General features: G+C 39.9%; 1 protein-coding gene across 7 annotated transcripts in view; it reads left to right on the top strand.

Moving 5' to 3' along the window:
* Window positions 1-26,691, top strand: part of ENOX1 (ecto-NOX disulfide-thiol exchanger 1) — a 380,823-nt gene that overhangs the window by 331,292 nt on the left and 22,840 nt on the right. For all 7 annotated transcript variants that reach the window (XM_074815634.1, XM_074815638.1, XM_074815637.1 and 4 more), the window contains 3 exons: window positions 3,866-4,050; window positions 20,344-20,451; window positions 25,167-25,223. In XM_074815634.1, coding sequence (XP_074671735.1) covers window positions 3,866-4,050; window positions 20,344-20,451; window positions 25,167-25,223 — 350 coding nt within the window. The remainder of the gene's footprint in view (window positions 1-3,865; window positions 4,051-20,343; window positions 20,452-25,166; window positions 25,224-26,691) is intronic.

Raw genomic sequence — 26,691 nt, 5'->3', positions numbered from 1 at the left:
TATAGTTCTTCTGTAAATGCCTTCAGCATTCATTGTCTTTTCATCCTAAGATGCTTTTTAGCATGTCTCAAGAGAGGGATTTTGGCAATGAGTATCTGAGTTACCAAACTTAAAATGGCTGGATAAATAATATTGAGATGACCTGAGTAAACTTTTTTTTTCCAACTAAAACTACATTCATCAGCTTTGCCAATGAAGTCATAGCAAAAATTTCTGTAAACATTTAAAAAGTATTTACTTTTTAAAATACAGATTCCCTTTCCCCCAAAATTTTCCTCTAATTTTAATATAGTATTCATGAAGTGACTTTCTTTATATAATATGTAATAAATGGCATATTATAATATATAATTATTATAAATGAAATATAATTTTTAAAAATTATGATTTGTTTTATTTATAATAGATATTTTGTTTGGAATCAAAAGAGACATTGATCTGAATCCAGAATTATTTTAATTTTATGCACTAAATTATAAATATCTTAAAATTATAGTTATGTCAGGTCAACACAAAGAATGTTTCTGATTTTGTTTAAAATAGTTACCCAGTGTTGAATGAACTGAAGTCCCTGGGGTCCACCAGATGTCTGTCTTTGACTTATTCTCCTTTTCTGCTAACCATTCTGTCCACACATGTTAGGAACTGACTATTTGTACCTTTAAATTAAATAGCAAAGGAACTACATGTATTTATATCGTTTGTGGACTCTTATCTATAATTAATTCATTTAAAAGCTTGTAACAATTTAGCATTCTGTTACGCTGCTGCTGGATGTGTTGCATCCTTATTTAAGGACATATTTCTACCTCAGACTCTGCCTTTAATTGCTTACTATGAATGGCTGGGAAGATCACTAGAGTGTATAATAATGTTGATAAAAAGTTGTACACCTCTGGGAATCCTGCCTAATATCAAAAACTTACCTCTGCTGTATTCTTACTCTCTCACTTTAAGTTGTTTGGGATATTACCATTCTTCCAAACACAGCCTTTGTCTTCCAGTGTCTGCAATCTAGAATAACAGGGCACCCGTCCTTGGATGGGACTTCTTGGTAGTACTGCAATGTAATTATTGTCACATAGATTTTAATACAGTATACTAAAAATAATTTTAAAATAGTGGCATTCAGACGTGCAACTCCGATTTTTTTAGGAGTAAAAAAATCTGTATTGTATTTTTACAGGCAAAATGGGTAGTTGCCTTCACAGCTCATATATACTGTGACTTGTTCCATTTGAATGAGTTATTTTTTAAACCATAATAGGCTCATCACCTACAGGTTACTTACTTTTGCAATATGTCGTAGCCCTTTCCATTTTCCCTAATTTGCTGCCCCTGTAGCAGACTTATGCTGTCCCTAGCCCCACTCAATAGCCTAAACTCACCTAGGAGGCCAAAAAAGGAGTTCTCCAACTGGGCTGTAGTGTGACACAGGAAATACACAACAGCAGCCTTTCCAGGTAGGGCAGCCTGAACCTCAGCTGAATCTGGCTCCTAACTCACATTTCAGTGGGGATGATGATTAACAAGTACATAGACCTTATGACTTCCACTTATACAACAGCTCTCAGAAGTGTTTTAAGAGCTGGATTATGTGATGGACAGCAGATGAACTACTGCTCCCAAGCCACTGTAAAAACTTGAGTATGCCCATGATGGTCTCCTTTCATGCTCTCAGAGAGCAGAAGGGTAGACACTTGAGGCTAGAATTGAGTCCTACATTAAAAAAACAAAAGTTTACATTTTGGAAGAGCCTAATTGGTAGGAGTAAGAGAATACAGATGACAGAGAGACTTTTTTACCAAGGCCTGTAGTGACAGGACAAGGGACTACAGTTTTAAACTGAAAGACAGTAGGTTTAGATTGAATGTAAGGAAGACATTTTTTATGGTGAGGGTGGTGAGACCCTGGCACGGGTTGTCCAGAGAAGTTGTGGGTGCCCCATCATTGGAATTGTTCAAGGTCAGGTTAGATGGGGCTCTGAGCAACATCATCTGGTGAAAGATGTCCCTGTCCATGACAAGGGCATTGAACTAGATGATCCTTAGAGGTCACTTCCAACCCAAACTATTTAATTTTGACTTGAGTTTTTGTTAAACCGAAGTTTTTCTTTTCTTAGCCTATTTTTTTTCTTAGCCTCTTTTTTTTAAATCTTTCTTATATTATAGCTTGTTGGGTCTTACAAAAAAAATATTATTTCATCCTGTTGTTTGCCCATTGGACTCATCACTGCAATTTCTTGAGGGTAAATTTTGTCATGGAAGGATGATTACATGCTTTTCAGAACAATTTAATTTGATGTAACAATACTGTAACTGTTGCTAAATCTTCCAGAGAGATTCTGTAGAATATCCAAATTAAGCACAATAACCAATCCATGTCTGTATTTGAATAGTAGCTAGCGGTACTTTATTTTGGATAATGCATTTGTACTATTTTGAAATTAGTAAAAATTATGTGAGAAAAAGGTAGATTTATTCTACCAAAGATAAATCATTTTTATTGATAATGAAATATTGTGACATTCTATCTAAGTGCTGATATGATTTCACAAATGTGTTGAATCATGTTATCATGAGGACCAGGGGACTCTTTATCTGTGGAAGGTCTAGTCAAGAGAGGCCTACCATTAAATGGAGTTAATATACAATTTCATATGATTTGGAGTTTAACCATATTACTATTGTAGGTGGGCAAGAAAGAATTCTGTGATACCAAGCCTGAAATCATTTAATCAGGAATGTAAATCAGTTATGTGCTTCAGTTACCAAGTGTTGATAGAATTGGCTATGGTAGATTGTTGTTTTTTAATTACAGCTGCTCTGTAATGTTGTTGTGTTACCAGGTTCCAAGAAGGAAAATAGTATAGTATGGCAGTTTGCTATGCCAAATGACCACTGCTGCTGCCAAGTATAAATACTACCAGGAGTGGGTTCTTCTATAGGATGATAACCACATCCCTAAAGTAATGAATGCCACACTTCCCTATATGTATTTATGTTTGGATAATTTATTTAAATAATGTTCCTAGTACATGCTTTATAGCCTTCTGCCTTTTGCTACACAAATTTTAGCTTATATTGCAGACTGTGCAAGTCATTTGGCAAATGTAATTTCCATCCCTGCATACTAATCGATTTCTTCACAAACACCTGCTATCAGTTATGATAATAAAAATGCCATTCTAAATTGAAAAGGGGCCAAATGGAGCTTCCTAAGGAAATGACTTAAGTGTCTTTCAATGCCTTTAATGTAGTAATGTTCCTGTAGTGCCAACACTCTTTTTGAGCATTTGCATTTTATATAATTTTACTCTATTACATCATTTTTCTGTCTAAATGGTTCTTCATAACCATTGCTACAAAGTAGTTCGTAGCGAGATCAGAGAGGAATTTCTGTGTTTCCTGTCTCATGGGACTAAATCCAGCAACTTTATGTAGTCAAAATTCCTTAGCACAGACCTGATTGGAACATCTGGCCGCTACACTAGTATAAATACTAAATGGTTGTATCAGTTCCTATAACATCACTGGGAAAATGTTGTGAAGTTGGTAGGTGCTTTGCCCTTGGACTGCATGCCAGTTTCTTCCTAAAATATAAGCCTAAATTTAGCTACCAGATTGCAAGTAGTGTTTGAATTATCCAGGGTTGCTTTATGGCTCCTTCCATCCCAGGAAATAACTTCCCAGCAACAGTCTTTGCCAGAACCTAATAATTTTCAGCTCTGCTGGGTCTTGTCTCAGCTCCAAAATGTCTCACTGGCTTTCAGCTGTATTATCATCTCCCCTGACAATGTCCTCTGCATTATTTGTAAGGAAACAATCCATTTTACTGATTTGTTCATATTTTCATTTTCTCTTAGCTCTAGCCGCCCAAGCGTATGCGCTAAAAGAAGAGAACGATAGTCTTCGGTGGCAGCTGGATGCTTACAGGAATGAAGTGGAGCTCCTGAAACAGGAGAAAGGACAGCTCTTTCGAACTGAAGAGAGCCTTACGAAGGACCAGCAGCTGCAGTTCCTACAGCAGACCATGCAAGGCATGCAGCAGGTATTGCTAAGGAAGAGAAGAACAGGTCTTTTTTATCAAAATGGTACCATGGGGCTGTGCTGTACTCAAGACTATTAGTCATGAAGGTCATGATTTCTTTTCAGAGTCAAAATCTTAGAGATTTTAGATGAGGGAAAGGAGAGGAGGAATTTAGGACATATTTAGGGATAGTAATTTTAGGAATTCATAAACTGTAAACCCATTGATCATTCAAGAAAACTCCTATGAATGTTCTAGTTAGGAGCAAATTACTTCAGTACGTTCCATATTACACTCCTCACTTAATCCAATTGGCCCTAATTCTGCACAAAAGTTCAAGAAAATTTGTTCAGTGTAGCATGGCCAATGTTCTGTGGTATCTTCATTTGCATTAATCTACATCTTTTGATACATCTCTGCTTCTTAGCTTTGTCTTTTTCCTGCTCTTGTTTGAGGATGACCGTGACATCTCCAGCTTGTCCAGACTGTCCTCCTGCTAACTTGCAAGTGGATAGCAACATCAATGCTATCTCCTGAGCTTTTATTATTTATGCTGACCCATGGATGTAACCTTTTCGTTCAGGCAGTGTTTTAAGTGGTTTAATGCAGCAACAAAGCTTTTTCTCTGACACTAGTCAGCAAGAAAGTGCAATGTGTCCCTGAAGGGAGGGGTCAGTCCATCATAAGCGTTCTCCCTTATTTGTTACTGTGCTCCTGACATGTGCTGGGAAAGTTGTGGCAAGCACATCCAGACTGCTCCCACTGCTTCATCTGACATGTCCACTAACAGATAAGCACCCCTCATTCAACATGCATGTGTGTAACATCTTCCCTGCCCAGGCACTTATATTCATCTGGTACATGACAGAGTGTAAGAGCAGTGGCTCACTACAACACTGGATTGGGCTCCCATCTTGAATGGAGCTTCTTGAGATGTCACTGCAGAAGTTAATTTTGCCTCCTTCATCTGTGCCCTGAAGCAATGCGTGTTCTCCTTTATCACTCCTGGTTGTTAGATTCCAGAAGGGAACAAGTTGTACCCACTTCCAGCTTGTACTAAGCTGTTTTTTCAATGACACAAACCAGGACACATTCATTTTCATATGAGCTGCCTGGTTGGGTTAGGAATTGCATGGCTATCACGATATCCATCTAATCCAAGTCTGCAAATCCCATCTAACACCAAATAACAGAGCGCAAGACAAGACTACATGTGTGTTTATATGAACATAAGACCCTTTAACCCTGCAGAGTTTTACAAAATTAGGGTGATTTATGGTATAGTGGAATAATTCTGAACAAAATACTTGGAAAATAGAAAATAAGTCTTTGATGATTCAGGAATAAAATGTTTCCTGAATTTAGGAATGAAGTCATTAATCAAAAATACTTGAGGTTTCAGTATACTTTAGATATGCTTAAGGTCTATTCATGATCTTATCCTTATATAAATGGATACTTAAATATCACTGGCTTCATTAAATTTAACTGCATATATAAATATTGTGGTACTTTTCAGCCTGGTGATAATTGTCCATTAAAAACAGTGAAAAGTGGGCACAAAATATCACTAAAGTAAAATGCTAGAGCCCTAATGCACATTTTGCGTTATTATAATTTCCTACTGTGGTCTGGATGAAGAATGATCAGGTCTGTAGAATATAAATAGATTTCTATTGTAACTTCAAGCAAATGTTAATAATGCAAGTCAATAACAGAACATGACTTATCTCTCCGTTAAGCTAGCAACGGACACTGTAGTCCCTATTCCTCTGAGAGTTTCTATGTTCATGACAATTTTGCTGTGAGGTTCTGAATTTTTCTAGTTTGCCATCTCAGGGTCAGACCTACTAACTCCCAATGGAATATAATTAGAGATGGCCCAAGTTGCTGGAGAAGACTTTGCAGATAATCCAGTCTGACAATATGCTGAGGAGGGCAACAACACAGAAGCACGGGAGGTGGAGTTCAGAATTTGGTGGGAAATTATCAGTCAGTTAGGCAGCTGAATGATGGCTTTGGATTTCAATGATTAGCCATAGTCATGACATGCCATAACCTTTGTGCTTTCATGCAGTTCATGCATGAATATTCAGAAATAAACCTTTGATTTAGGTAAACTCTGTTTTATCTTAGCTTGGCTTTGTAAATGTTGAGACATGACAACCTTAGCTGAAATCCATCAGTATAGCAGGTGCTCAGCATCTATGGAAATCAGTGTCTCTATGAAATATTAAACATATAGCCAGGACTTGAGTGGTAATAATTTAACAAGAAGACCTGTATTCCCTTTTATCCTTTGAATATATTAAAATTAATTTCAGACAAGGTAAACTGAATGCCATTGAATTCCTGAACCCTGCATATATGTCAGCATTTGAAAAATGTATTCCTCCTCCTTTCCTCTTCATTCTCCCCCGCTTTCTTCATACACCTCTTCTTCTTCTAACTTTGAAAACTAAAGAACAAATGATTTGATCTGCAGCCTGAAAAGCAGATTTGTCTGATAAAAAGAGGATGCATTTTTGGAATCAAGAAATTTTTTTGTAAACATATTTGATGCCAAACAATAGCAAATAACACAACATCAATGTATTTTTAATATACTTCTACCATCTGGGTATTTTTCAGGATTCTTTCCCACATTTGCAGGACTGATGAATGTTTATTTTCTCTTCCATCACTCCTACTGATCCAAAGTAGCATCAGCAAAATCACACAGATGTTTGCTTATGAAGAATACCTTATGGGCAGTAGTAGCAACCTGCTTATTTGTTGTGTCTAAAAAAGAAAATCCTTTGGACTAATGACACTGAACTTATGCAGGTTTTAGTCAACTTCCTCCATAAAACTGTGTCACAGTTTAATTTCATACCCACTGTGAGATCTCAAACAAATGGAAATAATGTCTTGTATCCATGGTAACAAATGAGATACACTTTACCTGATTTCGAGATGGAAATTGAATTAACTTGTCACTGCTGCATAGGTGGTATTGCCTTCAATTTATTTCTATATGAGAACACACATACCAAGCAGATCACTTTTTGAATGGCTCTGTTTTTTGAGCAGTGTTTGGTATTCTCTAACAAAGTCTGTGATCACAAGGAAGGATGTTTTAGTAGTAACTATTTTTACAATACTTCACAACACAGCTGTAAGAATTTTTTAAATCTTGTCTCTCGGTCTGAAATGTTTTACCAGATACATGGCTATAGGTAATGCAGAAAATATCACCCAGTAGTGTTGCTTAATGCTTGCCATTATAAGTGGGTATATAATTTCTCTGAAGTTTAACCATTTGGGTTAGCATATTCCATGTGGACTAGTAAGCTGAATTCTTTTGAAAAAATTCTCATCAAAATGTTTCAGCCATTCCAAGAACAAAGCGTGAAAACTATGCTTTTCTTGTTTGTTGTCCACCAAAGAAAATTCTTAGGAAATGCACCTTCATGCTTTGAAACAAGGACTCAGAATTTGACAGTGAGTCTCTACTGAATTAATGATGTGGTTTCCATATTCTTTATAAAATCTCTCTGAAATTGATAATGTTAACAAGCCTTTGAAAAATGTCAGTTTGCCACATAGGAGGTGGCACTCATTAGCATATATCCAAGTAAATTTTAGATTTTTACTGGTCATCCAGGGCTGTTCATGAACCACCTCCATAGCACAGCCATCAGGACAATGTTTTAAACCTCAAGTTAGTCATAAGTCTAAGCACACCTCCTTTAGTATGGCTCTCTAATTGAACAAGTTAGTTCCACCTTTTTGATAGGCTTAATTGGGCAAGGTATGGGGCTATGCTTGCATGGCTGTACTGATTCCTATACTGGTTCATTGGCCAATAGACTGGTAATTCTGCATGGTGCTTCATTGCATGATGCAAATGTATGGTAATGTTCTTTCCTCTCACAACTCGCTGAGCATGATGGGCTGAATTTAAGCTCCTGCAGGCAAGGGTGTCATCGAGAAATCCCCATTTAAATCATGCTTCCACCTATGTTTTCTCTGGGAAGTGTACACAAGTGCCTACAGTTCTGCTATTGCACATGCTGGGGTGTATCTGGGACATTTAAGAGGCACCTCATTGCCCCTATCCCCTAAGGGCCCTGATTCATTAACTGAACTTGGGTTCACGCTCCTAACACACAGCGACAGCACAAGCTCCCCTTTGTTGGTGGTGATGTATTAAAGCCTAACCGTGGGTTATTGCAGTAGAAGGGGATGCACAGGGGTGCCTCTCCTAAAATTAGTGCTTGGGGTGGAAAGCAAGAATAGGAACAGTCATGTGAGGTAGGTGTAAGGCTGACATAAAGTCTGATACACTGCTGTGGGTGCCACCAACTCTATTAGCTCAGGATGTCTCAGCAGGACACTGAACATATTCTGGCCCTGTTGATGACCTACATGGGTGTCACTCTGATGCAGTGGGATAAAAGTCCTCCTTTGTCTTGTCTTCTTTTTTCCCCAAACAATATCAATTTAATTTGAATAGCAATGCAGGTTGCAAACCTGAGCACTCAGAAGCCAGGAATTGCCAGAACTACTGCCTGTGCGTTTTGCTTCATATACCTCAGAGACCCTTCCCCGTTCAGTGCCACAGACAGAGAGTACACAGTTAATCATCACCTATTCAATACCTTCTTGTCCTTGCTGTTCAATATGCAGCTCGAGGTCTTACAGCAAAGGCCACATTGCTCCTGACATTTCCTACCTACTAGCTTTTGCAGTTTACTGATCATTTAGCATGTAAAATAAATAGCACGTGCATCTGAGACTTACACACCTTTTTTTAAAGGGCTCTGATAAATGCCAGATGACTCACAATCATTTCAGACTTTCAGTGTTCATCCAGGGAAGGACAGTTTGGTCTGTGATATGCCTCACTGTTGTGGTTGGGAGGGTGAGAAGAGCTGCTGGAGTGCATCGCAACTCCCTCCTTACACTCACTGCTCCCTCAAAGGAGGATGGCCAGGGTACATACCTGGTGACAAGGACTGTGGGGTGCACACAGCTTCCACAGTACAGTCACTGGGAGCCATGTTAGGGCCCTTTTGTCTAAGTGAGATGGCACAAGGGTCATCTCTCAGCTTTTTAAGTGAGATCATATGCCCATAATGTATAATAATCATTCTGAGTAGAAAAAACAGAGGTAGCTAGTGTTGACCTCACTGTTCTGCCTTTGAAATGAATTGGATTTCTACCATTCACAGCCACTGGAGCAGAGATAGTCTATTTTCAGATGTCCTCACTGAGCTAGCAGAAATTTTTTTTCTACAAGCAAAGATGGCATTGCTCAGGACTTTCCTCTCGTATCCTAATCAAAAAGTAGTTTTTTCTCATACAAGTAATGGAAGAACTGACTATTCCCATGGTCCACTCTCTTTCAGTGGAGCAGGGAGGAAAAGCACATTTCTGTCCAAGAGGTTTCAATAGCTAGTAGAATAGGGCATTGTGAGACTTTTTTACCACATCACTCTTGTAACCAATCTACCACCTATTAAATTCCAATAAGCCTCAGCTGGCATTTAGGTCTGCAGCTCTCAGATACTTCACAGATGTTGTTACCTGTCACAGCCATTCCTTTCTCTTACCTACAAACTTTCTGAAATGTCAGAAGTCACAGACAGACATGCTGTTGGCTGAAAATTACCGAATCTGTTGCCATGTGAGTGCCATGACCATTATAACAACCATTTACCCTTAAATATATGGTTCTATTAGCAGTTTAGCACTGAAATTAACATCATTGTTGATTAGATGGAGCATGTTATGGCTGTATTTTTTAACATAGCCTAAATTCAGAGGAGATTTGTAGTCTTTTTTTATCCACCTACCTTTTGCTCACCAAACATCTATTCAGCATACAACCCACCCAATGTATTTACACATAACTATAAACTGACTCTTCTCCAGATGCAGTATTAAAGAGAAGAGTAAATAAAAAGAGATAAAAAACATTACCCCTTGTATTTGTGTTTTACCTGCTGAATAAACAGACCAGCATAATTAAGTTGGAAATATTTTTTATTACTACTCTTGCAGTATGAATTCCAGTTAGATCTTTCTGTTTTCCTAGTAGTAATGGCAATATTGATCAACACTGATAATTTTATAGGGAATGGATACAAGATAAGTACGAAGGACTGGACTCAGTGTCCAGATGTTCTCTTCCAGGCCTGTCTCTTCTCTCACCCTCTGGTTGATATTTGGAAACTGGTTAAGAAATATGTCTGCTCCCAGGACAGAGAGAAATGTTCCCATAAGGCTCTGTACAATACTGTCCACGTCCAAACTTCCAGAAAATATTTACTCTTTCCAATTATATTTAAAAAAAAGAGCAGTTGGCAATTAAGTACTAATTATTTACCAGATCTCAGCCAAGCCAAATGGGTTCTCCTCTGTGTTTAACAACCTTTCCTTATTGAAAGTAGTGTTTAATTTCTCATTTCTGCCACCACCACTTCAACAATATTAGGGGAAGTATAAATAAGAGCCTACAGATTCTTTAAGCACCATATTCTCCATGGCTGTTCTAGTGGTAAGATGGTGGAGAATAACATCTTTTTGCCTGCTACCACTGGTAAAGCTAAACTGAGATTGGCAGCAAGAATAAACACTTCAGAGAGAAATAATCAATTTTAATTTAATAAGTTTTAATTTAATGATAAGTTTTACAGTCCAGTGATCCTATATGAATTCTTTAAAAGATCCTAAATACTAGCGTTGGCTTACTGATTACATAGTTTCCAAATGTGCTTGATGTGATCATTACTAGGAACACTGCTTCCACTACCAGGAATTGTGTTTCAATGGGAATTAAACTGAGTAAATTGATTCTCTTCCCTAATGTCATTCTTCTAATTAAAATGTGTCAGGTCTTTTTATTCTCCTTCAAAATAAATGAAATATTTCTTCCTGAATAGGAAATCAACATTTAAAAACTCTAATTTGGTTTGTTGAGAAAGACCATGCTGTATCATGCTCATTCGCAGTCCCATGAAAGAAGAGATGGGGTCATACAGTTCAAGTGCCGTTACCTGGTTAGGAGGTATCCACAATGAACAGGTACAGATAAAAGGTTGGAGAAGATGAGGTTGCTATAAATGGATGATTAGGTCTTCTTTTGACTGTGCATCGTACCAGGTGCCAACTGGTTGCCTTGTAGGACAGATATGAGGGCAGAGGGAACATGACACTCATCTGGGATCAGCCCTCTTCCTTTGATCGGGATCAGAGCAAACTGTAAGCCCACCTGTCCACTCACCTATTGCCAGTAAAGTCAAAGGTTATGTAATAAGCCAATCACCTAATTTAGCAAAGGTAGGAGGAGGCTTTATTGATGAAGTGCAATGAGCTTTGGTCAGACTTCTCCCTTCCACAGGCCACCATCAAAATCAAAGACCTTGTGTAATCTACTGTGAAAGTCACATCCCAGAGAGGGATCACTGATGCTAGCTAAGTATCAATTAGTAAATTGGGAGAATTTCACTTCTGAGAGGAGGGATTGATTCTGTAAGGTTCCTAAGGACTTGGTCTTTTCCTCATTTGTTGCAAAAGTCCATAGCTGACCAAAGAGAACTTGTCCTTTTTGAGGAGTAAGAATATACTTAAAAATTACTTGGTTAAGGAAAGCTGTAGACTGGCTCTTAAGCCATTCATTGCACCATCCATGTTCATCTACTGTCCAACCCCTAACACTGTCCCTTGTAGTTGCTGTGGTTGAATTACTATGCCTCATAGAAACAAAATAAATTGAGAGCTAATTGTCTGGTATCTATTAGATGTTCTTTAGAATGATAGAAGAACATAAGTTAGAAGGTACATCTGGAGGTCACGAACACCATCCTTCTGCTCAAAACAAGGGCAGCTCTGGAGTTGTTTGCTTTGCTCAGGACCTTGTCCAGCTATGTTCTCAGTACCTCCAAGGATGGAGATTCCACAGCTTCTCTGAGCCCTTGTTCAAGTGATTGGCCACCCTCATCATGGAATATTTTCCTTATATGTAATAGAAATATTCCTTGGGGAGTATGTGTCTATTCATCCTCAGCCCTTATTCAAGAAAAGCCTGACTCCATCATCTCTGTAACCTCCCTTTGGGTAGTTTCAGTGTGTCTGTGTCCATCGGTCTGTTTTCTCATTTAGCATATTTCTCGGGTTCAGTCCTGCCTGCTCCTCCTCTAAGTGCTGTAAAAATGTAGGACATCTGCAGTCAATCTAATACCAGGGGGAGGGAAGCATGGTAAACATCTCCCTAAAGAAGCAGCTGGGTAGAGTTCTTCAGTACTGCCACCATACACACTCACTCATCAGGTGTGAGTCTAGTCTAAGTTAACCTGTGGAGCTAACATGTTCAGCATGGTCTTTGCCTCTGGCCAGAGATCCAGGAAAACTCACTTTGCAGGTGGATTCCCAACAAGCAGGGGCTAGGCTGTTGATCCACATGCAGCAGTTCACCAGCCCAGGGCAGGGGGGTCAGGACTTTGACTCTTTGGGCATTGCAAACCCTATGATCCATCCAAATAACACCATTGACGTAGTTCCTATGTCACAGGTGGTCCCTGAGAGGTGGGAGGGATGAGAAACTTTGCGCTATTACATTGTGTTTCTTTTTACTCCCTTAAAAAAAATCCACAGTCATACTCTTCATTTTAATAATGCCTTGTCATACATTAGGATGGGATGTATGTTGCCCTTAATGCTGCAACATGGCTAACTTCCCTGAGGGCTCATTTCTAAAGCTTCTTTGACTTGTCTTTAACATTCTCCTGTTTCCTTGGTGATTTGTCTGGCCTCATCAGCGTCTTGTTACTAATGCATATTTGCTCAGCTGGGAAGTCACTTTCTCATTATTCAAGCCTGCCATGTGCTGGCCATTTGTGATATGAAATCTTGTCTGTCTTACAAAAAGACAAAAACACTCTTCCAGGCGGTCCATGGAAGTACTGGGAGAGGGATTTGTATTTTGTTGTGTATCTGAGATTTCATTTTGATTCATTTCTTTTCCTTCTACCTAAGGAGGTTTCTGAAAAGAAATATTTACCGTTCTTCCCCTCTGTGTTTGTGAACAGCTTCTAGAAATTTTGAAACACTTATTTTCCTTGGTGATTTTTGTCCTTTTCCATTTGGCAAACTCGTAACTTCTTTTTCTTTCTATAAAATAAAGTTATAAAAGACACAGTGAGGTTTTACTTGTGGGGAAAAAAAAAATAGAATAAACCTCAGAAATTGGTAGCGTGAGTGGTTTAATTTTTAGGTGAACTCTGCAGTCCTTTCAATGCCTATGATTTGATAGTTTTTAGATCTCTGATTCTAGTATAGTTTAAGGGAAAGGGCTGCACTTTTGCACAAGTGAGAACTGCTTCCCTGGGTTACTGTTTAGTGTGCAAGCCTTGGTTTCACTGGGACTGAAAAAGGTAGCCTTGGTTGGGATACAGCCTGCCTATTTGAGGTGCATAAGTTTTGCCTTACTTTTAGGCACCTAGTGAATCAGATCTCCACATTTTTCCTGTATAGGGATATATTCCCTATAGATAGTAAGTGGAGAGTAATGTGCTGCCCCCAAATATTATATGGATAGGATAATTCAGTTTGCCTGAGTTCACTAGGTGCTTAAGATGGCCATTCAACTGAGTTGGCTCAGTTAAGGCTGTGTAAGACCATCCTTCTTTGACTGATACACTAATTTCAGAAGAGTTTGCCACAGGTCTTTTCTGGACATTCTGCAGCTACTCCAGAAACTGGAGGAGTCTGTGCCTCCTTCCCGTGGCTGAATGGGCCGGGTTTGCTGAAACTGCCTGCACAACCTGTGATCAAAGTCAACACTCCCACCTCAGAGGTCTTCTTTTGTCTGCTCTTCTTTACTTCCCTTTCTTTAAGGTCTTTGTAACCTTTTCATACTTCTTTTCTAGCAGCTGTAGAGAAAACTATAACCAAAATAGCAGGGGCAGGACCATTCAGCAGTGTAACTGCTAAACTTGTGGCAAATGCTGGTTTTCCTTTTTCATTATTCTGTCACCCTTACAGTATCATAAGTACAGCCTCAGGCCCTGTGGTCTCTTGTGATCTGCATCCCTTTTCTTAGCATGCTAAGTTGATGGTTTCATGCTGGAAACCATACTTTCCTTCAGACACCCTCTCTGTCCTGCTAGGCTTGGTGTGTGACCATACTTCTAGATATGTCCATAATTTATATTTAAATGTACACATGTAACACTGCCTTTTGGGAAGCAATGAAGAACTGTGGGCAGGAAAGAGAAGGAGTATTTCATGTCTGCACAGTGGTACACAACAGCAAGCTATTACTTTCCCTTTAGGACTTCTCATATATTTTGAGGCACTGTGTGTTGTTCGGTTGTTAGCATTCTTGGCCACACTGGCATCACATTGTACACAGTCTGAGTAATTCAGCTGGCTTCAATAATGCCATCTATATTTAATGTTTCAGAAGCTGCAAAGATTGGTTTAAGATGGTAATTTTCTGTCTGCACTTTTGAGATCTACGCAATATGGGAGGTACTGAACTGTCTCTGACAGAAATTCAGCATTGGAGGTGGGAATGTGTGAAAAAAACAAAATAAAACACACACACCCTTCCCCCCCATATAAAGAAATTAGCTACCCGTTTATTTACAGGGAGGATTTGGTCCTCATGAATGAAGGAAGCTTAACACTGGAGAGTGATATTTACCATTTCTATACAGAGCAGCTCCAGAGCTGCCACTGGAAACAAGCAATCTGTCTTGCATTTTTTTTTTGTCTAAAATGCATTGATTGATCTCTGGAGAGACAACCTGTAGATTCATTCTTTCTCCTTTCCTGTTTCCTCTCTGGACATGCCAGTAAGAGGATATCAGTGCTGTCTACCAGTTTGATCTGGACTTAATCCATGGCTTCATCTCTTCAGGTCAACCTGACGGCCATGGTGACAAGCACTTTTGGTTGCACGTAAACCAGCTGAACTTCCAGACTGGTGCTGGTAGAGCTCTGGGCTGTGTGAGTATCCCTCTCCAGGATCCTCAGAGCCGCAGTGATCACCATGAGATGCTTTTCTGATTCCTGACACTGGGATTTTGTCTCAGGGAAAGACCCTTGCATAACTTGCAGTGGACCCTCAGACACCTGAAGAATTGCACACTGAGGACCACTGGAAGGCAACAGAAGAACAAGCCAGGTATTTTCTGGCTGTGTAACCAAGAAGTCACTCCTTTGCCTGAGGAAACTGGGGAACTGCTGTCTGAATGCCATGGCTGTGCCACAAAGTTGGAGATATCAGGGCTTAAAGGAAATGGCCAGAGAGGTGAGACGAGTTTGAACAAGGGACACTTTGATAGCTGTGCTGGCAGTAGCTGTGAGACAAGCCAGCAGTATATAACAGGTGGGAGGCAGGAGAGCAAATGCTGCGTGGGCGGGTGGGCACGGGAGAAGCTCTGGCAGAAAAGCTGGATGAGATGGCAAAGTAGGTGGAACAGTATCAGACAGCACAAACATTAAAACCAAGAGGAACAATTTTTTTATTTTATTTTAATTGATTGTGGTATATACTTGCAAGCAATCTGAAGGGCAGAAGAGATATCTATAGGATCAATTTTTAATAAGCACTTTTATGTGAAAAAGAAATAATTCTGAATAATTAAATACCATCGTCTTGGCATCATTCATTACAATCTTTATGGAGAGGCTGTCTGTTTATAAGCAGGCATGACAGCAGTCCCTGTTACAAAACTTGCCTCATTCCTGTCAGTGTAAGAACCTCTTCCCATTTGCTTCTAATTTTGTCAAGCATCACGTGTTTGTGCTGAAATTTTTCAGGCTGTTCATCTGTCTTAGGCTGATATTTTTTTCAGTGAAATCTATTTCTTCTTTTTCCAAAATGAGACTGAAATGGAAAAATATGCTGTTTGGCAGGTATAACTCCTTGTTACAACTTATTGGTGGTGGCATCAGCCACTCAGGAAGAAGAAATCTCAGAACCTGACCCATGCAAAATTAGCAGGTTCCGCAGCTTTTAGAGATAAATATGAGTGAGAGAAAAAGAAAAAAAGCTAAACCCCCAGGGGATGGCTACAAGGTTTAAACAATTCTGACATCCTGGGGGGTTGGATGGGAAGGTCCCAGTTCTGTGAATGAAAAACCTGGGCACATGGTACCTTAGTTACAGATGCTCTGTTTTCCACCCCCATGAAAACAGGACCTATTTGCTGTCTTTGAAAATATGAGCATATGCACACACAGTAAGCCTGCACTAGTTGACAGTTTAACCATTAAGACTGCTGGAACATTTTATCTCATATCAAGTCCTTTGCAGCTCATACTGCAACCAGAATACGCACTCTCTTACCCTGGGGAAACTGAACATGTTGGGTATTTTCCTGGGATTCCTGTCCCTGGCTACTCCAGAGCCAAGTACAAAGGTGAGGATCAGGGAGCATCTCTCTCTCATGCTCTCAGAGAGTGTCTTCCACAACACTTCCTCCCATGCTCGGACAGTTTTGGAAAAATTGCCTCAAACACAAAACAGAAAAAGTCAGGATCAAAGGAAGAGGAATATAATTAGACTAAATCACAGTAGGAGATCGCAGTGGGAGATGTGAAAATGAAACAGTGGAAGTTTGTGAGCTGATCTGCGGTATGTAAAACATGGCCATGGAAGAACCATGGGGAGGGGGTGGGTAGTATGGGGAAGGAGATTTCAGTTCTGGTGGAAGTGTAACAAGTTCAACCTGTAAGTGAAACTTGGTTTTCCATTTGTAACGGTCATTCAGTAGTCAAAAGGTTTTTCAGGGACAGAGATGGACTGAAAACACACTTGGGATCTTCCAGGTGGGAGTTTATATTGTTCAGAAGGATGGGCTCTAGGGTTTCTCACAGAAGCTGGAGTAAAATCCCTGAACCAGGAGGAAGGTGCAGTCTGGATGGTGGTGATGTTCTCCTTGGATATGCATGGCTATTCACTTCCTTCAGAGCCTGTGGAGCAAATCAGACTCCCTAATACTTGTAGCACTGCAATGAGACAATGACAGTGATCAAATCCCATGCTTCAAGGTTGCAGCTGATTGCCTGGTCATGAAAAGAATGGCTTCCCTTCCCTCATACACAATTGGCTAGATGCATACCTGGCTAGCCAGAAATGTACACTCACAGCCCAGAAAGCCAACCATATCCTTGGCTGCATCAAGAGAAGCATGGCCAGCAGGTCGAGGGAGGCGATTCTTCCCCTCTACTCCCCTCTTGTGAGACCCCACCTGGAGTACTGCATCCAGCTCCGGGGCCCCCAGCATAAGAAGAACATGGACCTGTGGGAGCAGGTACAGAGGAGGGCCACGAAGATGATCAGGGGGCTGGCCTATGAAGACAGGCTGAGACAGTTGGGGTTGTTCAGCCTGGAGAAAAGAAGCTTCCAGGCAGATATTACAGCAGCCTTCCAGTACTTAAAGGGGGCCTACAGGAAAGATGGGGAGGGACTCCTGATCAGGGAGTATAGAGATAGGATGAGGGGTAATGATTTTACACTGAAAGAGGGTAGATTTAGATTATGTGTAAGAAAGAAGTTCTTCACAATGAGGGTGGTAAGACACTGGCACAGGTTGCCCAGAGAAGCTGTGGATGCCCCTTCCCTGGAAGTGTTCAAGGCCAGGTTGGTCGGGGCTTTAAGCAACCTGATGTAGTGGAAGGTGTCCCTGCCTATGGCAGGGGGATTGGAACTAGATGATCTTTAAGGTCCCTTCCAACCCAAACCATTCTACAATTCTATGATTCCATGATTTGTGTGAGGATCATTTCATTTGTTTTGGCTCCTCCCTTTGAATCATCAGAGACTGGCCATGCTGGTGGGACATAACGGCTCAGAGAAGACTCTGGGATGAGGAGCAAAGACTCTTTTCTCTTAACAGCCTTTACCATGTTCAGGTGTGTAAATTCAAGCAGGTTGCAGCTGAGGAGAGGACATTTCACCAGCCCTTATTAGGTGACACATCTGCTTACCAAACCTCAGGTGTCTCAGCTAGTGACCCTTGAAAGGGCTTATGCTATCTCTCTGGTGGCTTGTATGTTCTGCTTCTCTTCCAAGGATTGGAGTCCGTCCTTTCTAAATTGCAGACATCAGCTAGATCTATTCTGGGTGAAGCTTAATGGTCTGTAATAACAGGAAGTTATATGAGGTCACCTAACGGTCCATTCTTGGCTGAAAAATTATGAAATGTCTGGAAAGCTATACCTGTGCTAAGGACCTGCATGGGTATCAGTGTATGACATACGGCAGTATACACAAATTCAATGTATCTTCTGAAAATGTAGGGAGTAGTACTGTCGTGATTTGAACTTGGCTGGTAGCCAATCACCATGCAGCCAGTCGCTTACTTTCCCCCCACACACACACCTCCCTGGTGAGATAGGGGAGGGACAAAAAAAGAAGAATTCATAGGTTGAATAAAAAAACCCCAGTTTAGTGATAGTAACAAAACAACAGTAACAATAGGAAGTCCAAACAGGTAATACACAGTGCAGTTGCTCACCACCCAGCGACCGGTACTCAGCCCACCCCCAGCAGCAATCCTGACCATACCAAAGATCCCACCGCACGCCAACCGGAAGCAGAAATGAGAGAGCACCTGCCTCCTTTATACACCAAGCATAACATCACATGATATGGAATACTCCAGTGATTGATCCGACCCGGGCCTCTAGCTGTGCTCCCTCTCAGCCCAAGGAAAGTTAACTCTATCCTGGCTGAAACCAGGACAAGTACCCAACAAGATGAACACAGGCCTGAGGTGGTAATCCATCCCTGTTCAGGAAATGCTGAAGTAGAGCTTCCCAGACAAAAGTTGGTTGGGCAAGAGCCTCAGTGGAACAGACCTTGTTATTTCGTGTAAAATCTTGAGATTTGAAATGCTCTTGGGCTGTGGTAGTGTGAATACACATACCTGAGTGTCTCTTGAAAGCTCCCAGGGAGTAGTCCAGGTGATGAGATCCATCAAAATGCTAACCCTGCTGGACTGTAGAGTGTGTGAGATATAATCAGACATATACCCACATGTATTTTTACTTCAGTGGCTGAATTAATCCATCATACTGGTGTTCACTTCCAACAAGAATACACTGCCAATAACTCCATCAGTCCCTGAACTGTCATCTGTTTCCCAGCAGCTCTGAAAACAATACTGGCACCAGGTCTTTTGATGCGTGGGACTTCCAGTGCAGTAGGACAAGGCCAGAGATGATTTCTAGGTTTGCTATCTGTAACTTACCAAGATGCTGAGCATGTGCAACATTGGTTTGAATCAGAGTTACCAGTCCTAAGCACAACCATAAGCTAAGCTTTAGATACTTAGATACATTGTTAGATCAGTAAGCAAGTTAATAAAGCAATTCCTTGTTCGAGTAGTCCTTAAAAAGGAGTGTGCTTATGTTGCAATATGTTGCCCCAGCAATATGTTGCTGAAAATCAGTTTCCTTTCTTGATGACTAAGGGAAGTCACCATAAACTCCTTTTTAATCTCATGTTTGTCTCCTCTTGCTCTTCATCAGTGTCTAACATTCATCACATCACATAAAAAAAAAATATTTTCAGAATTAACTAAATCTACTGACCTGCTCTTGACAGTCACAATAAATCTATGCAGAACCTAAAGCTAGCCAAGATCAGGGGACGTGGGCTTTTAAAGATGTCCCTACATCCCAGAATTCTCTTCATAAAGATAGACTTCGGTCATAGCTTTGTGTTTTGACAGTTCAGATCAGCAGTCTTCCTGGCTGATATATTGATTGTAGGGCGTCAGTCTTCCTGATCTAATAAAATTTCACAGCACACGGGAAAAAAAGGAAAGCTTTTGTCTTCTTGGCAACTCAGTGCAAAAGCTTTCCAGAATATTGCTTTGCATAGAATGAAAATGGCTGTGGGCCAATGACTAATTATATTAAAGGGCCATGCATTTAAATTATTTATGTACCATAGTGTTTACCCCAGTATTATTAAAACCACCGCATATACTTCTACAAATAAGATTTTGGTTCAGATGAATGTGACAGTCGCTCTGCGGGTGATATACTGTACCAGGAGTTTCTACTTTAATGTAACAAATAGCTTAACAGACATTAGCAGATGCATTACTTGTGGAGCACTGCTGCAGAAGGAGATGCAGATGAAAATAATTTACCTCTGGTCCATTTAGACACAGCAGATTATGCAACAATAATATATGTAGGAGCAGACTGCAGAGCATTGTTTGAAATGAGGATTTATCAAACTGAGGATTTAAAGCCGCTTTGGATCCAAATGATGCTAACCAGAAACTTCTTTTGTTTGTGCAGCAATTGCTGAGCATACAGGAAGAATTAAATAACAAAAAATCTGAACTGGAGCAAGCCAAGGAAGAGCAAACACATACACAAGCGATGCTTAAAGTCCTGCAGGAACAGGTGAGTGTTTCTGGTGGGAAAAATGCTGGCTTAGGCATGCTAAGAGGACAGAGGACTCATGGCTTCACCTCCAAAATCCATAGGAGTCTGACCACAGAATATGCTGTGAGCAAGGCATAACCTTATGTGGCCTGTGTGTCTGCTCTGATTAGCATTTGTGAACACAGCTGAGGCTACTGCAGAGTTTGAGAAAACAGAGTGAAAAGGGACCATTATTTTATAGTATTCAATATTGAATTTCAAGGCTTGAGTAACATTTCCTCTTACGTTATTCTACATAGATATCAGTGATGTGTGTTTTCACTCTGAATTTTAAAAAAAATGTTGGGAGAGTTAAATATATCTGAAACAAAACAGCTCTTTAAGAATAGTATTGAAAAAAAAGAGCTTGGCATCTCCTGTGTTATTCATGCAGATATGAGTATACAAAAAACTTTAACATAATGGCATTTAAAAAGTAGTTATCAATGCACTTATTTAAGCAGTGAGAAGAAAACCTCTATAAATCTGATTATCACATCTTCTTTGATACTGGGTTGTTCTGTGACACTAAGAAGTATATTTGATAGTATTGTTTTAAAGCATGGTAAGATGGATAGTTACACAGCAAAAAGAAAATCTGGTGCTAAATCTGTAAAACTGAAGATGAAACAGTGCATTGTGTGCAAGCACAGCGTGCACAAATACATGTTGTCTGTATAGACCATGTTGGCCTGGACACACTGAAATCACAAATCCCCACCTGTGCTGCACAGGTCTCTGCTTTGAGACCTTATTTTAATCCTTTCTATATAAACTTTGAGCTAAAGTATTTAGTGACTTGGTTAAGTATTTGCAGTTTCAAGGCTGTGGGATCTGAATTGCTTAGATGACAGAGATTCAAAATGCTGATGATTCTTATGTTCAGGATTTTTCAGCGTGTATGTCTGAATATGTCTGCACACAGATTTATACATTTAATGTACGTATTAGGAAAAGCAAATTATGCTTATTTCAGATTTTTTTAATGCTCATTATGAAAGTTGTGACATTGTTCCACATTTAACATTTGTCTTTGAACCTATCTAGTGACAAATATATTCTAGAAATGAATAATTTAGACTCCGGAAAAAATAAAGCTTTTATGTTCAGATACACGTTCTTAGCACTTATGGTTACAGAGATAACCTTCTAAATGAGAGCTGATGCAAGACTGTATAACACAAAATGCTATGAGGAAGAATGGAAGTGGTAACGACAGAATCTTTATAAACACAGAATCCACCGGATCTCTTGAGTTAATTGCATCTCATTTCCATTTTTACATGACATTCAAGATATAGCATTATAAGATACTTTAAAAAGAAAAAAATGAAATTGCATGAAGTTATTTTACATCTTGGTAGCAATTAAATGCTGCAAAAACATATAGGAAGATCTTACAATGCTAGGCCCCAGTAGAGACCACCAGGGCAGACTTTGGAATCTCTGCAGACTCCTCCTAATTGCAAATCAAATGTGCACTCATGCTAGGCAGACAGACAAAACAGTAGCTGGAAGAAAGGCAGGATGGATCTGCATTTCTCTTGAGAATTAGCTCTGAAACATGCCTAAGGCCAAGACTGTAAGTAGCCAGAATTCCTAAGGAGTGCTATGCAGCTGGTGTACTTCTCCAACAACCCTGAACCAGTTCCAAAACTTTCCAGAACAACAGAAGCCCTAGCAGTAATGACCCCCACTTGCCAAGGCTCACAGCTTTCCTTTACAAGCACCACAGCTCATCTGTGTGTTTTACCCACAATGGGTATTGAAAATCATCTGGCGGAGTCAAGTAAATACGAATATTTCTTTCAAAAATAAATAGCACCAGGCTCCCGCCTCGATTGTATGGCTTGTTTTTGTGATACGTTCGCTAAAATCTGCCTTTTCATCTCAAGCTGGCAGAAGGATCCTGCCTTGCCTCACCACAGGCATGTTTGCACAGAGAGGTGCAGCTGTGTCTGAGCACGTCTGCTGGCTCAGCACATCTCGTGCTGATCCAGTTACACCAACCCAGCCGCATCCTGGCTGGGACGTCCTGCTGGGAGAGGTCCCATTTGCTTGTGCACCATATTGCATTACTGTAGCCAAAAGGCTTCTGGAACAGATCTGGCCTGTGGCCACCAGCTCTGGTTGTCAGAGGGATTCATGACCACTGGTTTGAGTTAGACCTACCCCACCATGGCATTACACATATCAGAGAGTTCTAACTCTTCAACCCTTCTCCCTTCCTTTCAGGTAGGCCCTTGGTTATTACTGGCACTAGTTCAGTGTGTTGCCTCAGCATACTCTCTGCTGGTAACATCACACTCACCACCAACCTGTGATGGAACCGGCCTACGAGGCAAGGCAAGTCCTGTTTTTCCAATATTGTGTTTTTCTGAGGTTCCTATTACAACATTTCACTATTTGGGATGTGAAAGAAGAATATAATTTATATTTTAATTTAGAAAAAAACAATATTGGAAAAAAGAGGGACTTTACCCCTTTAGCTTGTGGGAATGCAGCTGCACATTTTCTACCCATAAGTTTTCCACCATTATCTCCACTGGTTCACCTCCACCTCCTGCTGCAGTGGTCCTAGTGTAGATGTGGAAGCCTGAGCTCTGGCATCCTTTACAGAGCTTGGCATGCAATAAAAGACATGGAAAGGCTCAAGAATCATGTCTGCATTAGATTAACCAGTGGAACAGTGCCAGAGCAATGATGGTGGGAAACCATGGTGGGGTGAAAGCCTGCCAGATCAATGTAGGCTAGAGGCTGAGCCCACTCTCCCATCAAATGCAGATGTGGCTGGTGGGGGAGTGGTATGTCACCAGCAGAACGGATGCAGGGAGCATTGCCCAAGGAACTGGCAGTCACCAAGGGGTGACAGCACTTTATCAACCTGGAAAAGGAAAGGCGAAAGATAAGTAATGAACAGCACTCCTTGAACGTTCAGGACGTGACATTAGTGTGCAGAGCAGTTTTACATACCCAAGCACGCTCTTCTGACCTCGTATTCAGATGAGTAATTCAGCTGAACTCAACAAGACTGCTCTCGTGAGGTGAATTTCTATAATGAAGAATCAGAAAATGGCTCTTTCAGTCACATCATGATGCAGAAATACCTAATTCTGGTGCTTGGCTGGAAGTAGCCATCTCAGCTCGTTCCTACCATCTATCCTCAGGGTGGGGTGGTTTCACAAGGTGGTTATTTTTTCAGTTTAGGGAAAACATGTTGCATTCATTGGAAATGCATCACTCTGCTGTTAGTATAAATTGCAGACTTTTCAAGGGTATTGAAAGATGAGCATCAGTGAATTGAACCAGGAGACCTGATGATTTTGCAGTCTTCAACTATTCTTTATACTACTTTATCAGTGATTGCTGCCCCCTTCCCTCTCTGTCAGGACTGGTTTAGTGGCTTGAGCCTGCACCAGTTCCTGAACTGGTGCAGTTTACAGCCCTGCATAATAAGGTACACAGAGACCATGGCCTACTTACCTTAATTGTCAGACTGGAAACTGAGAAGCTGAGAACTGACTCACACACAGTTTAGTTGTTGCTACCACATGGCAAAAAGATGATGGAGGTAACCTAGCCGCTCTAGGGTGGTAGTCCACCAATGCTTCTGAGTCAGACACCTAATTGAAACGTAATAGTGTTCCATTTCACCTGGATTTTAGGACTGTTGTCATTCGGGATCACAGCTGTAACATATTAACAGTTACATCAACCCCAGCTTCTTTGGCAAAAACAAGGAATGCATAGGAAGGTTCTGTTTATTGTTCCCCATCTCCTCCTACCCCAGACATCTACTCTGAGTTAAGTTAGAATAAAAGCATGACTCTTCAAAGATTTACATAAAGATTAAGTGGTTCTGAGCACATCATTTAAGTGTACAAACCTCCAGGGCTTATATGCTCAGGAGAGCTGCAGTGTCTCCTCCTTTCTGTGTTTGCTCAATCACAGGATGAACAACTGCATATTTCACTGTGGGTCGAGACATGAGCTAGGACATTCCTTAAATCTCTTGGGAGTGATTTTTACAATCCCCAATGTATTCCTAGATTTTCCCCAAAAAGCTAATTCAGGAGGAAAAATAAAGAGTTTGGTTTAGATCATATATTTGGAATTGACAGCATCTGCTCAGTTCTTCCTGCCACTGGTTAAATAAAAGAGCTGTTCTTCTCTTCACTTCCTTTTCCATCATACCCAGGAGCCATGTCATTTACTTAGATGCTTTCTCAGGAAGGAAACGTACAGTAGCAATATGGCATCTTAAACAGCTCAAAATATATCATTCAAAAGTAATCATTAGCAAAACACTATTTAGCTAGTGGCAACTTGCAAATATTGTGAAGTTTAAATTAATAGCAACAAGAATGGGAAATGAAATCGTTTATTATTCTTGAGAGCCAATTCTCTACACTTTTTATGCCTTGAAACTACTTTCTAATCTTATTATTTAAAAAATAATGACCCAGTCTTATTATTTTCCTTTTTTTTTTTTTTTTTTGCCAACCTATCAAGCCTTAAGTATGTTGGTTTCAAAATGGTTTGAGCAAAAACTCATTAGAATTATATGCTCCATCTGTTTTTCTCATTGGAAGCTTTATAAAATGCTCCTTCAAATAAATCAAAGATAACTGTGTGAAATACTCAAGTAATGTGCTTGTTTTGTTCTGTTTTGTTTTTTTGTTCACTCTTTGCAGTTAAAAAGCGCCAAGGAATTAGCAGAAATCAATGGGCATGATGAATCTCAGGCAAATGTAGGTACAGATATCTATGTATACATGTAGATAGATATATATATGCATGCATATGGTCTCAAATTTATTATTTATGTCTTAAAGCTGATAGAATAGCTGAATGATTCGCACATCAGGTTTGAAGTGCCTGGTTTTTTTCATGAAGCCACAGGTTCAAATCCCAGCAAACTTCATTTCGAGGTAGATAAATTGGGTTCCATGCAATTTACTTTGTAGGATTTATTTGGATGAGACTTTAACAACCAATGTCCTACTTGCTGTATGTGGGTGTTAAAGATACCATGGAAACGACTGCAAGAGAAATGCTTTGCCTTAGTGTCCTGTCCAGGATTACTCAAGCTACAAAGTTACACTGTTTGTCTCTGTGGCTGCCACCTTGCAGCTGAGCAAGTTTGGCCGTATTTCAGTTCTGAGTGAAGTGATTTGTATACATGTATAATTTGGAAACAGTTAATTTGCACAAGAGGACTAAATTAATTCATTGAGTCATTATTTTGTCCAGAATCATTAAAGGACCTCTTAAGGTCATGTTTTTTAAAACCTGCTGCCAAAAAAAATGCTTCTGTTTTTCCCTTAATGATTGCAGTCAAAACAGCAATTTGGATAAGGGGAGAGAGAAAAAAGGAAAACTTGCCTGCTATGTTTGTCATCCAAACAGTGCAGCTTTGTGCTTTGTCATAAACATATGAAAATTAAAACTGATTATATACGATATCTTCCTCCTAGCCAAGAGAACTAGCAACAGTCTGAACACTAATATAATTTAACGTCTATTTTAGTCAATGTGTGGTCTAATGGCACAGCCAGGAAAGCAGTTTTAGTTTAATCCTGAATGGAAGGCTCAAATTTTGTGGACTGCTTTGTGATAAGGAAATGTCCTCTTTTTTAATCCTTTCCTGGATCTCATTCATTGTGGTCTATTTCCGCAGTGAAGTCAATAGAACCTCATAGCTCTCAGCATTTAGACAGGAGACATTCAATATTGTCTGATAGCTCCAACAAATCTGCAATTGCAGTCTGTCTGCACAGCGTCTCATTGCCCCTTTGAAAGATTCTGTTTGCAAACCAAAATAAAGACATTAATCCACCGATGATCTTGAAATGCTCACATTTGCTACCTAAAAACTTGTCTTTGTACAGCAGCTGGTTGCAGGTTTCCTAAAGGACTTTAGAAATTTAAGACTTAGAAACTTTCTAAAGGAACTTGCTTCCTTTCCAAAAATGTGGATGAAACAATGTTTTGCAGGATTGAAATGTTTTAAAGGAAAATTGCCTAGATGCTTCAACTTTTATCATGTAACTGGATGAAACAGAAGAGCCTAAAAGTTTTACTTTTATATAATATAAAGGTTGAAATAACATTAAAATGAAACATTTCAATTGTGTAAACAGAGTGTTTCAGTGCATCATTCCCAGATATCTGAAACAAAACATTTCAGAATCTTTGGTTAATGGTAAATTTTTTTCA

Source organism: Strix aluco, chromosome 2, assembly GCF_031877795.1.
Source record: "Strix aluco isolate bStrAlu1 chromosome 2, bStrAlu1.hap1, whole genome shotgun sequence".
NCBI classification, from domain to species: domain Eukaryota; kingdom Metazoa; phylum Chordata; class Aves; order Strigiformes; family Strigidae; genus Strix; species Strix aluco.
The sequence above is the reverse complement of the archived record's forward strand: the minus strand, read 5'-3'. Positions and strand labels throughout refer to the sequence as shown.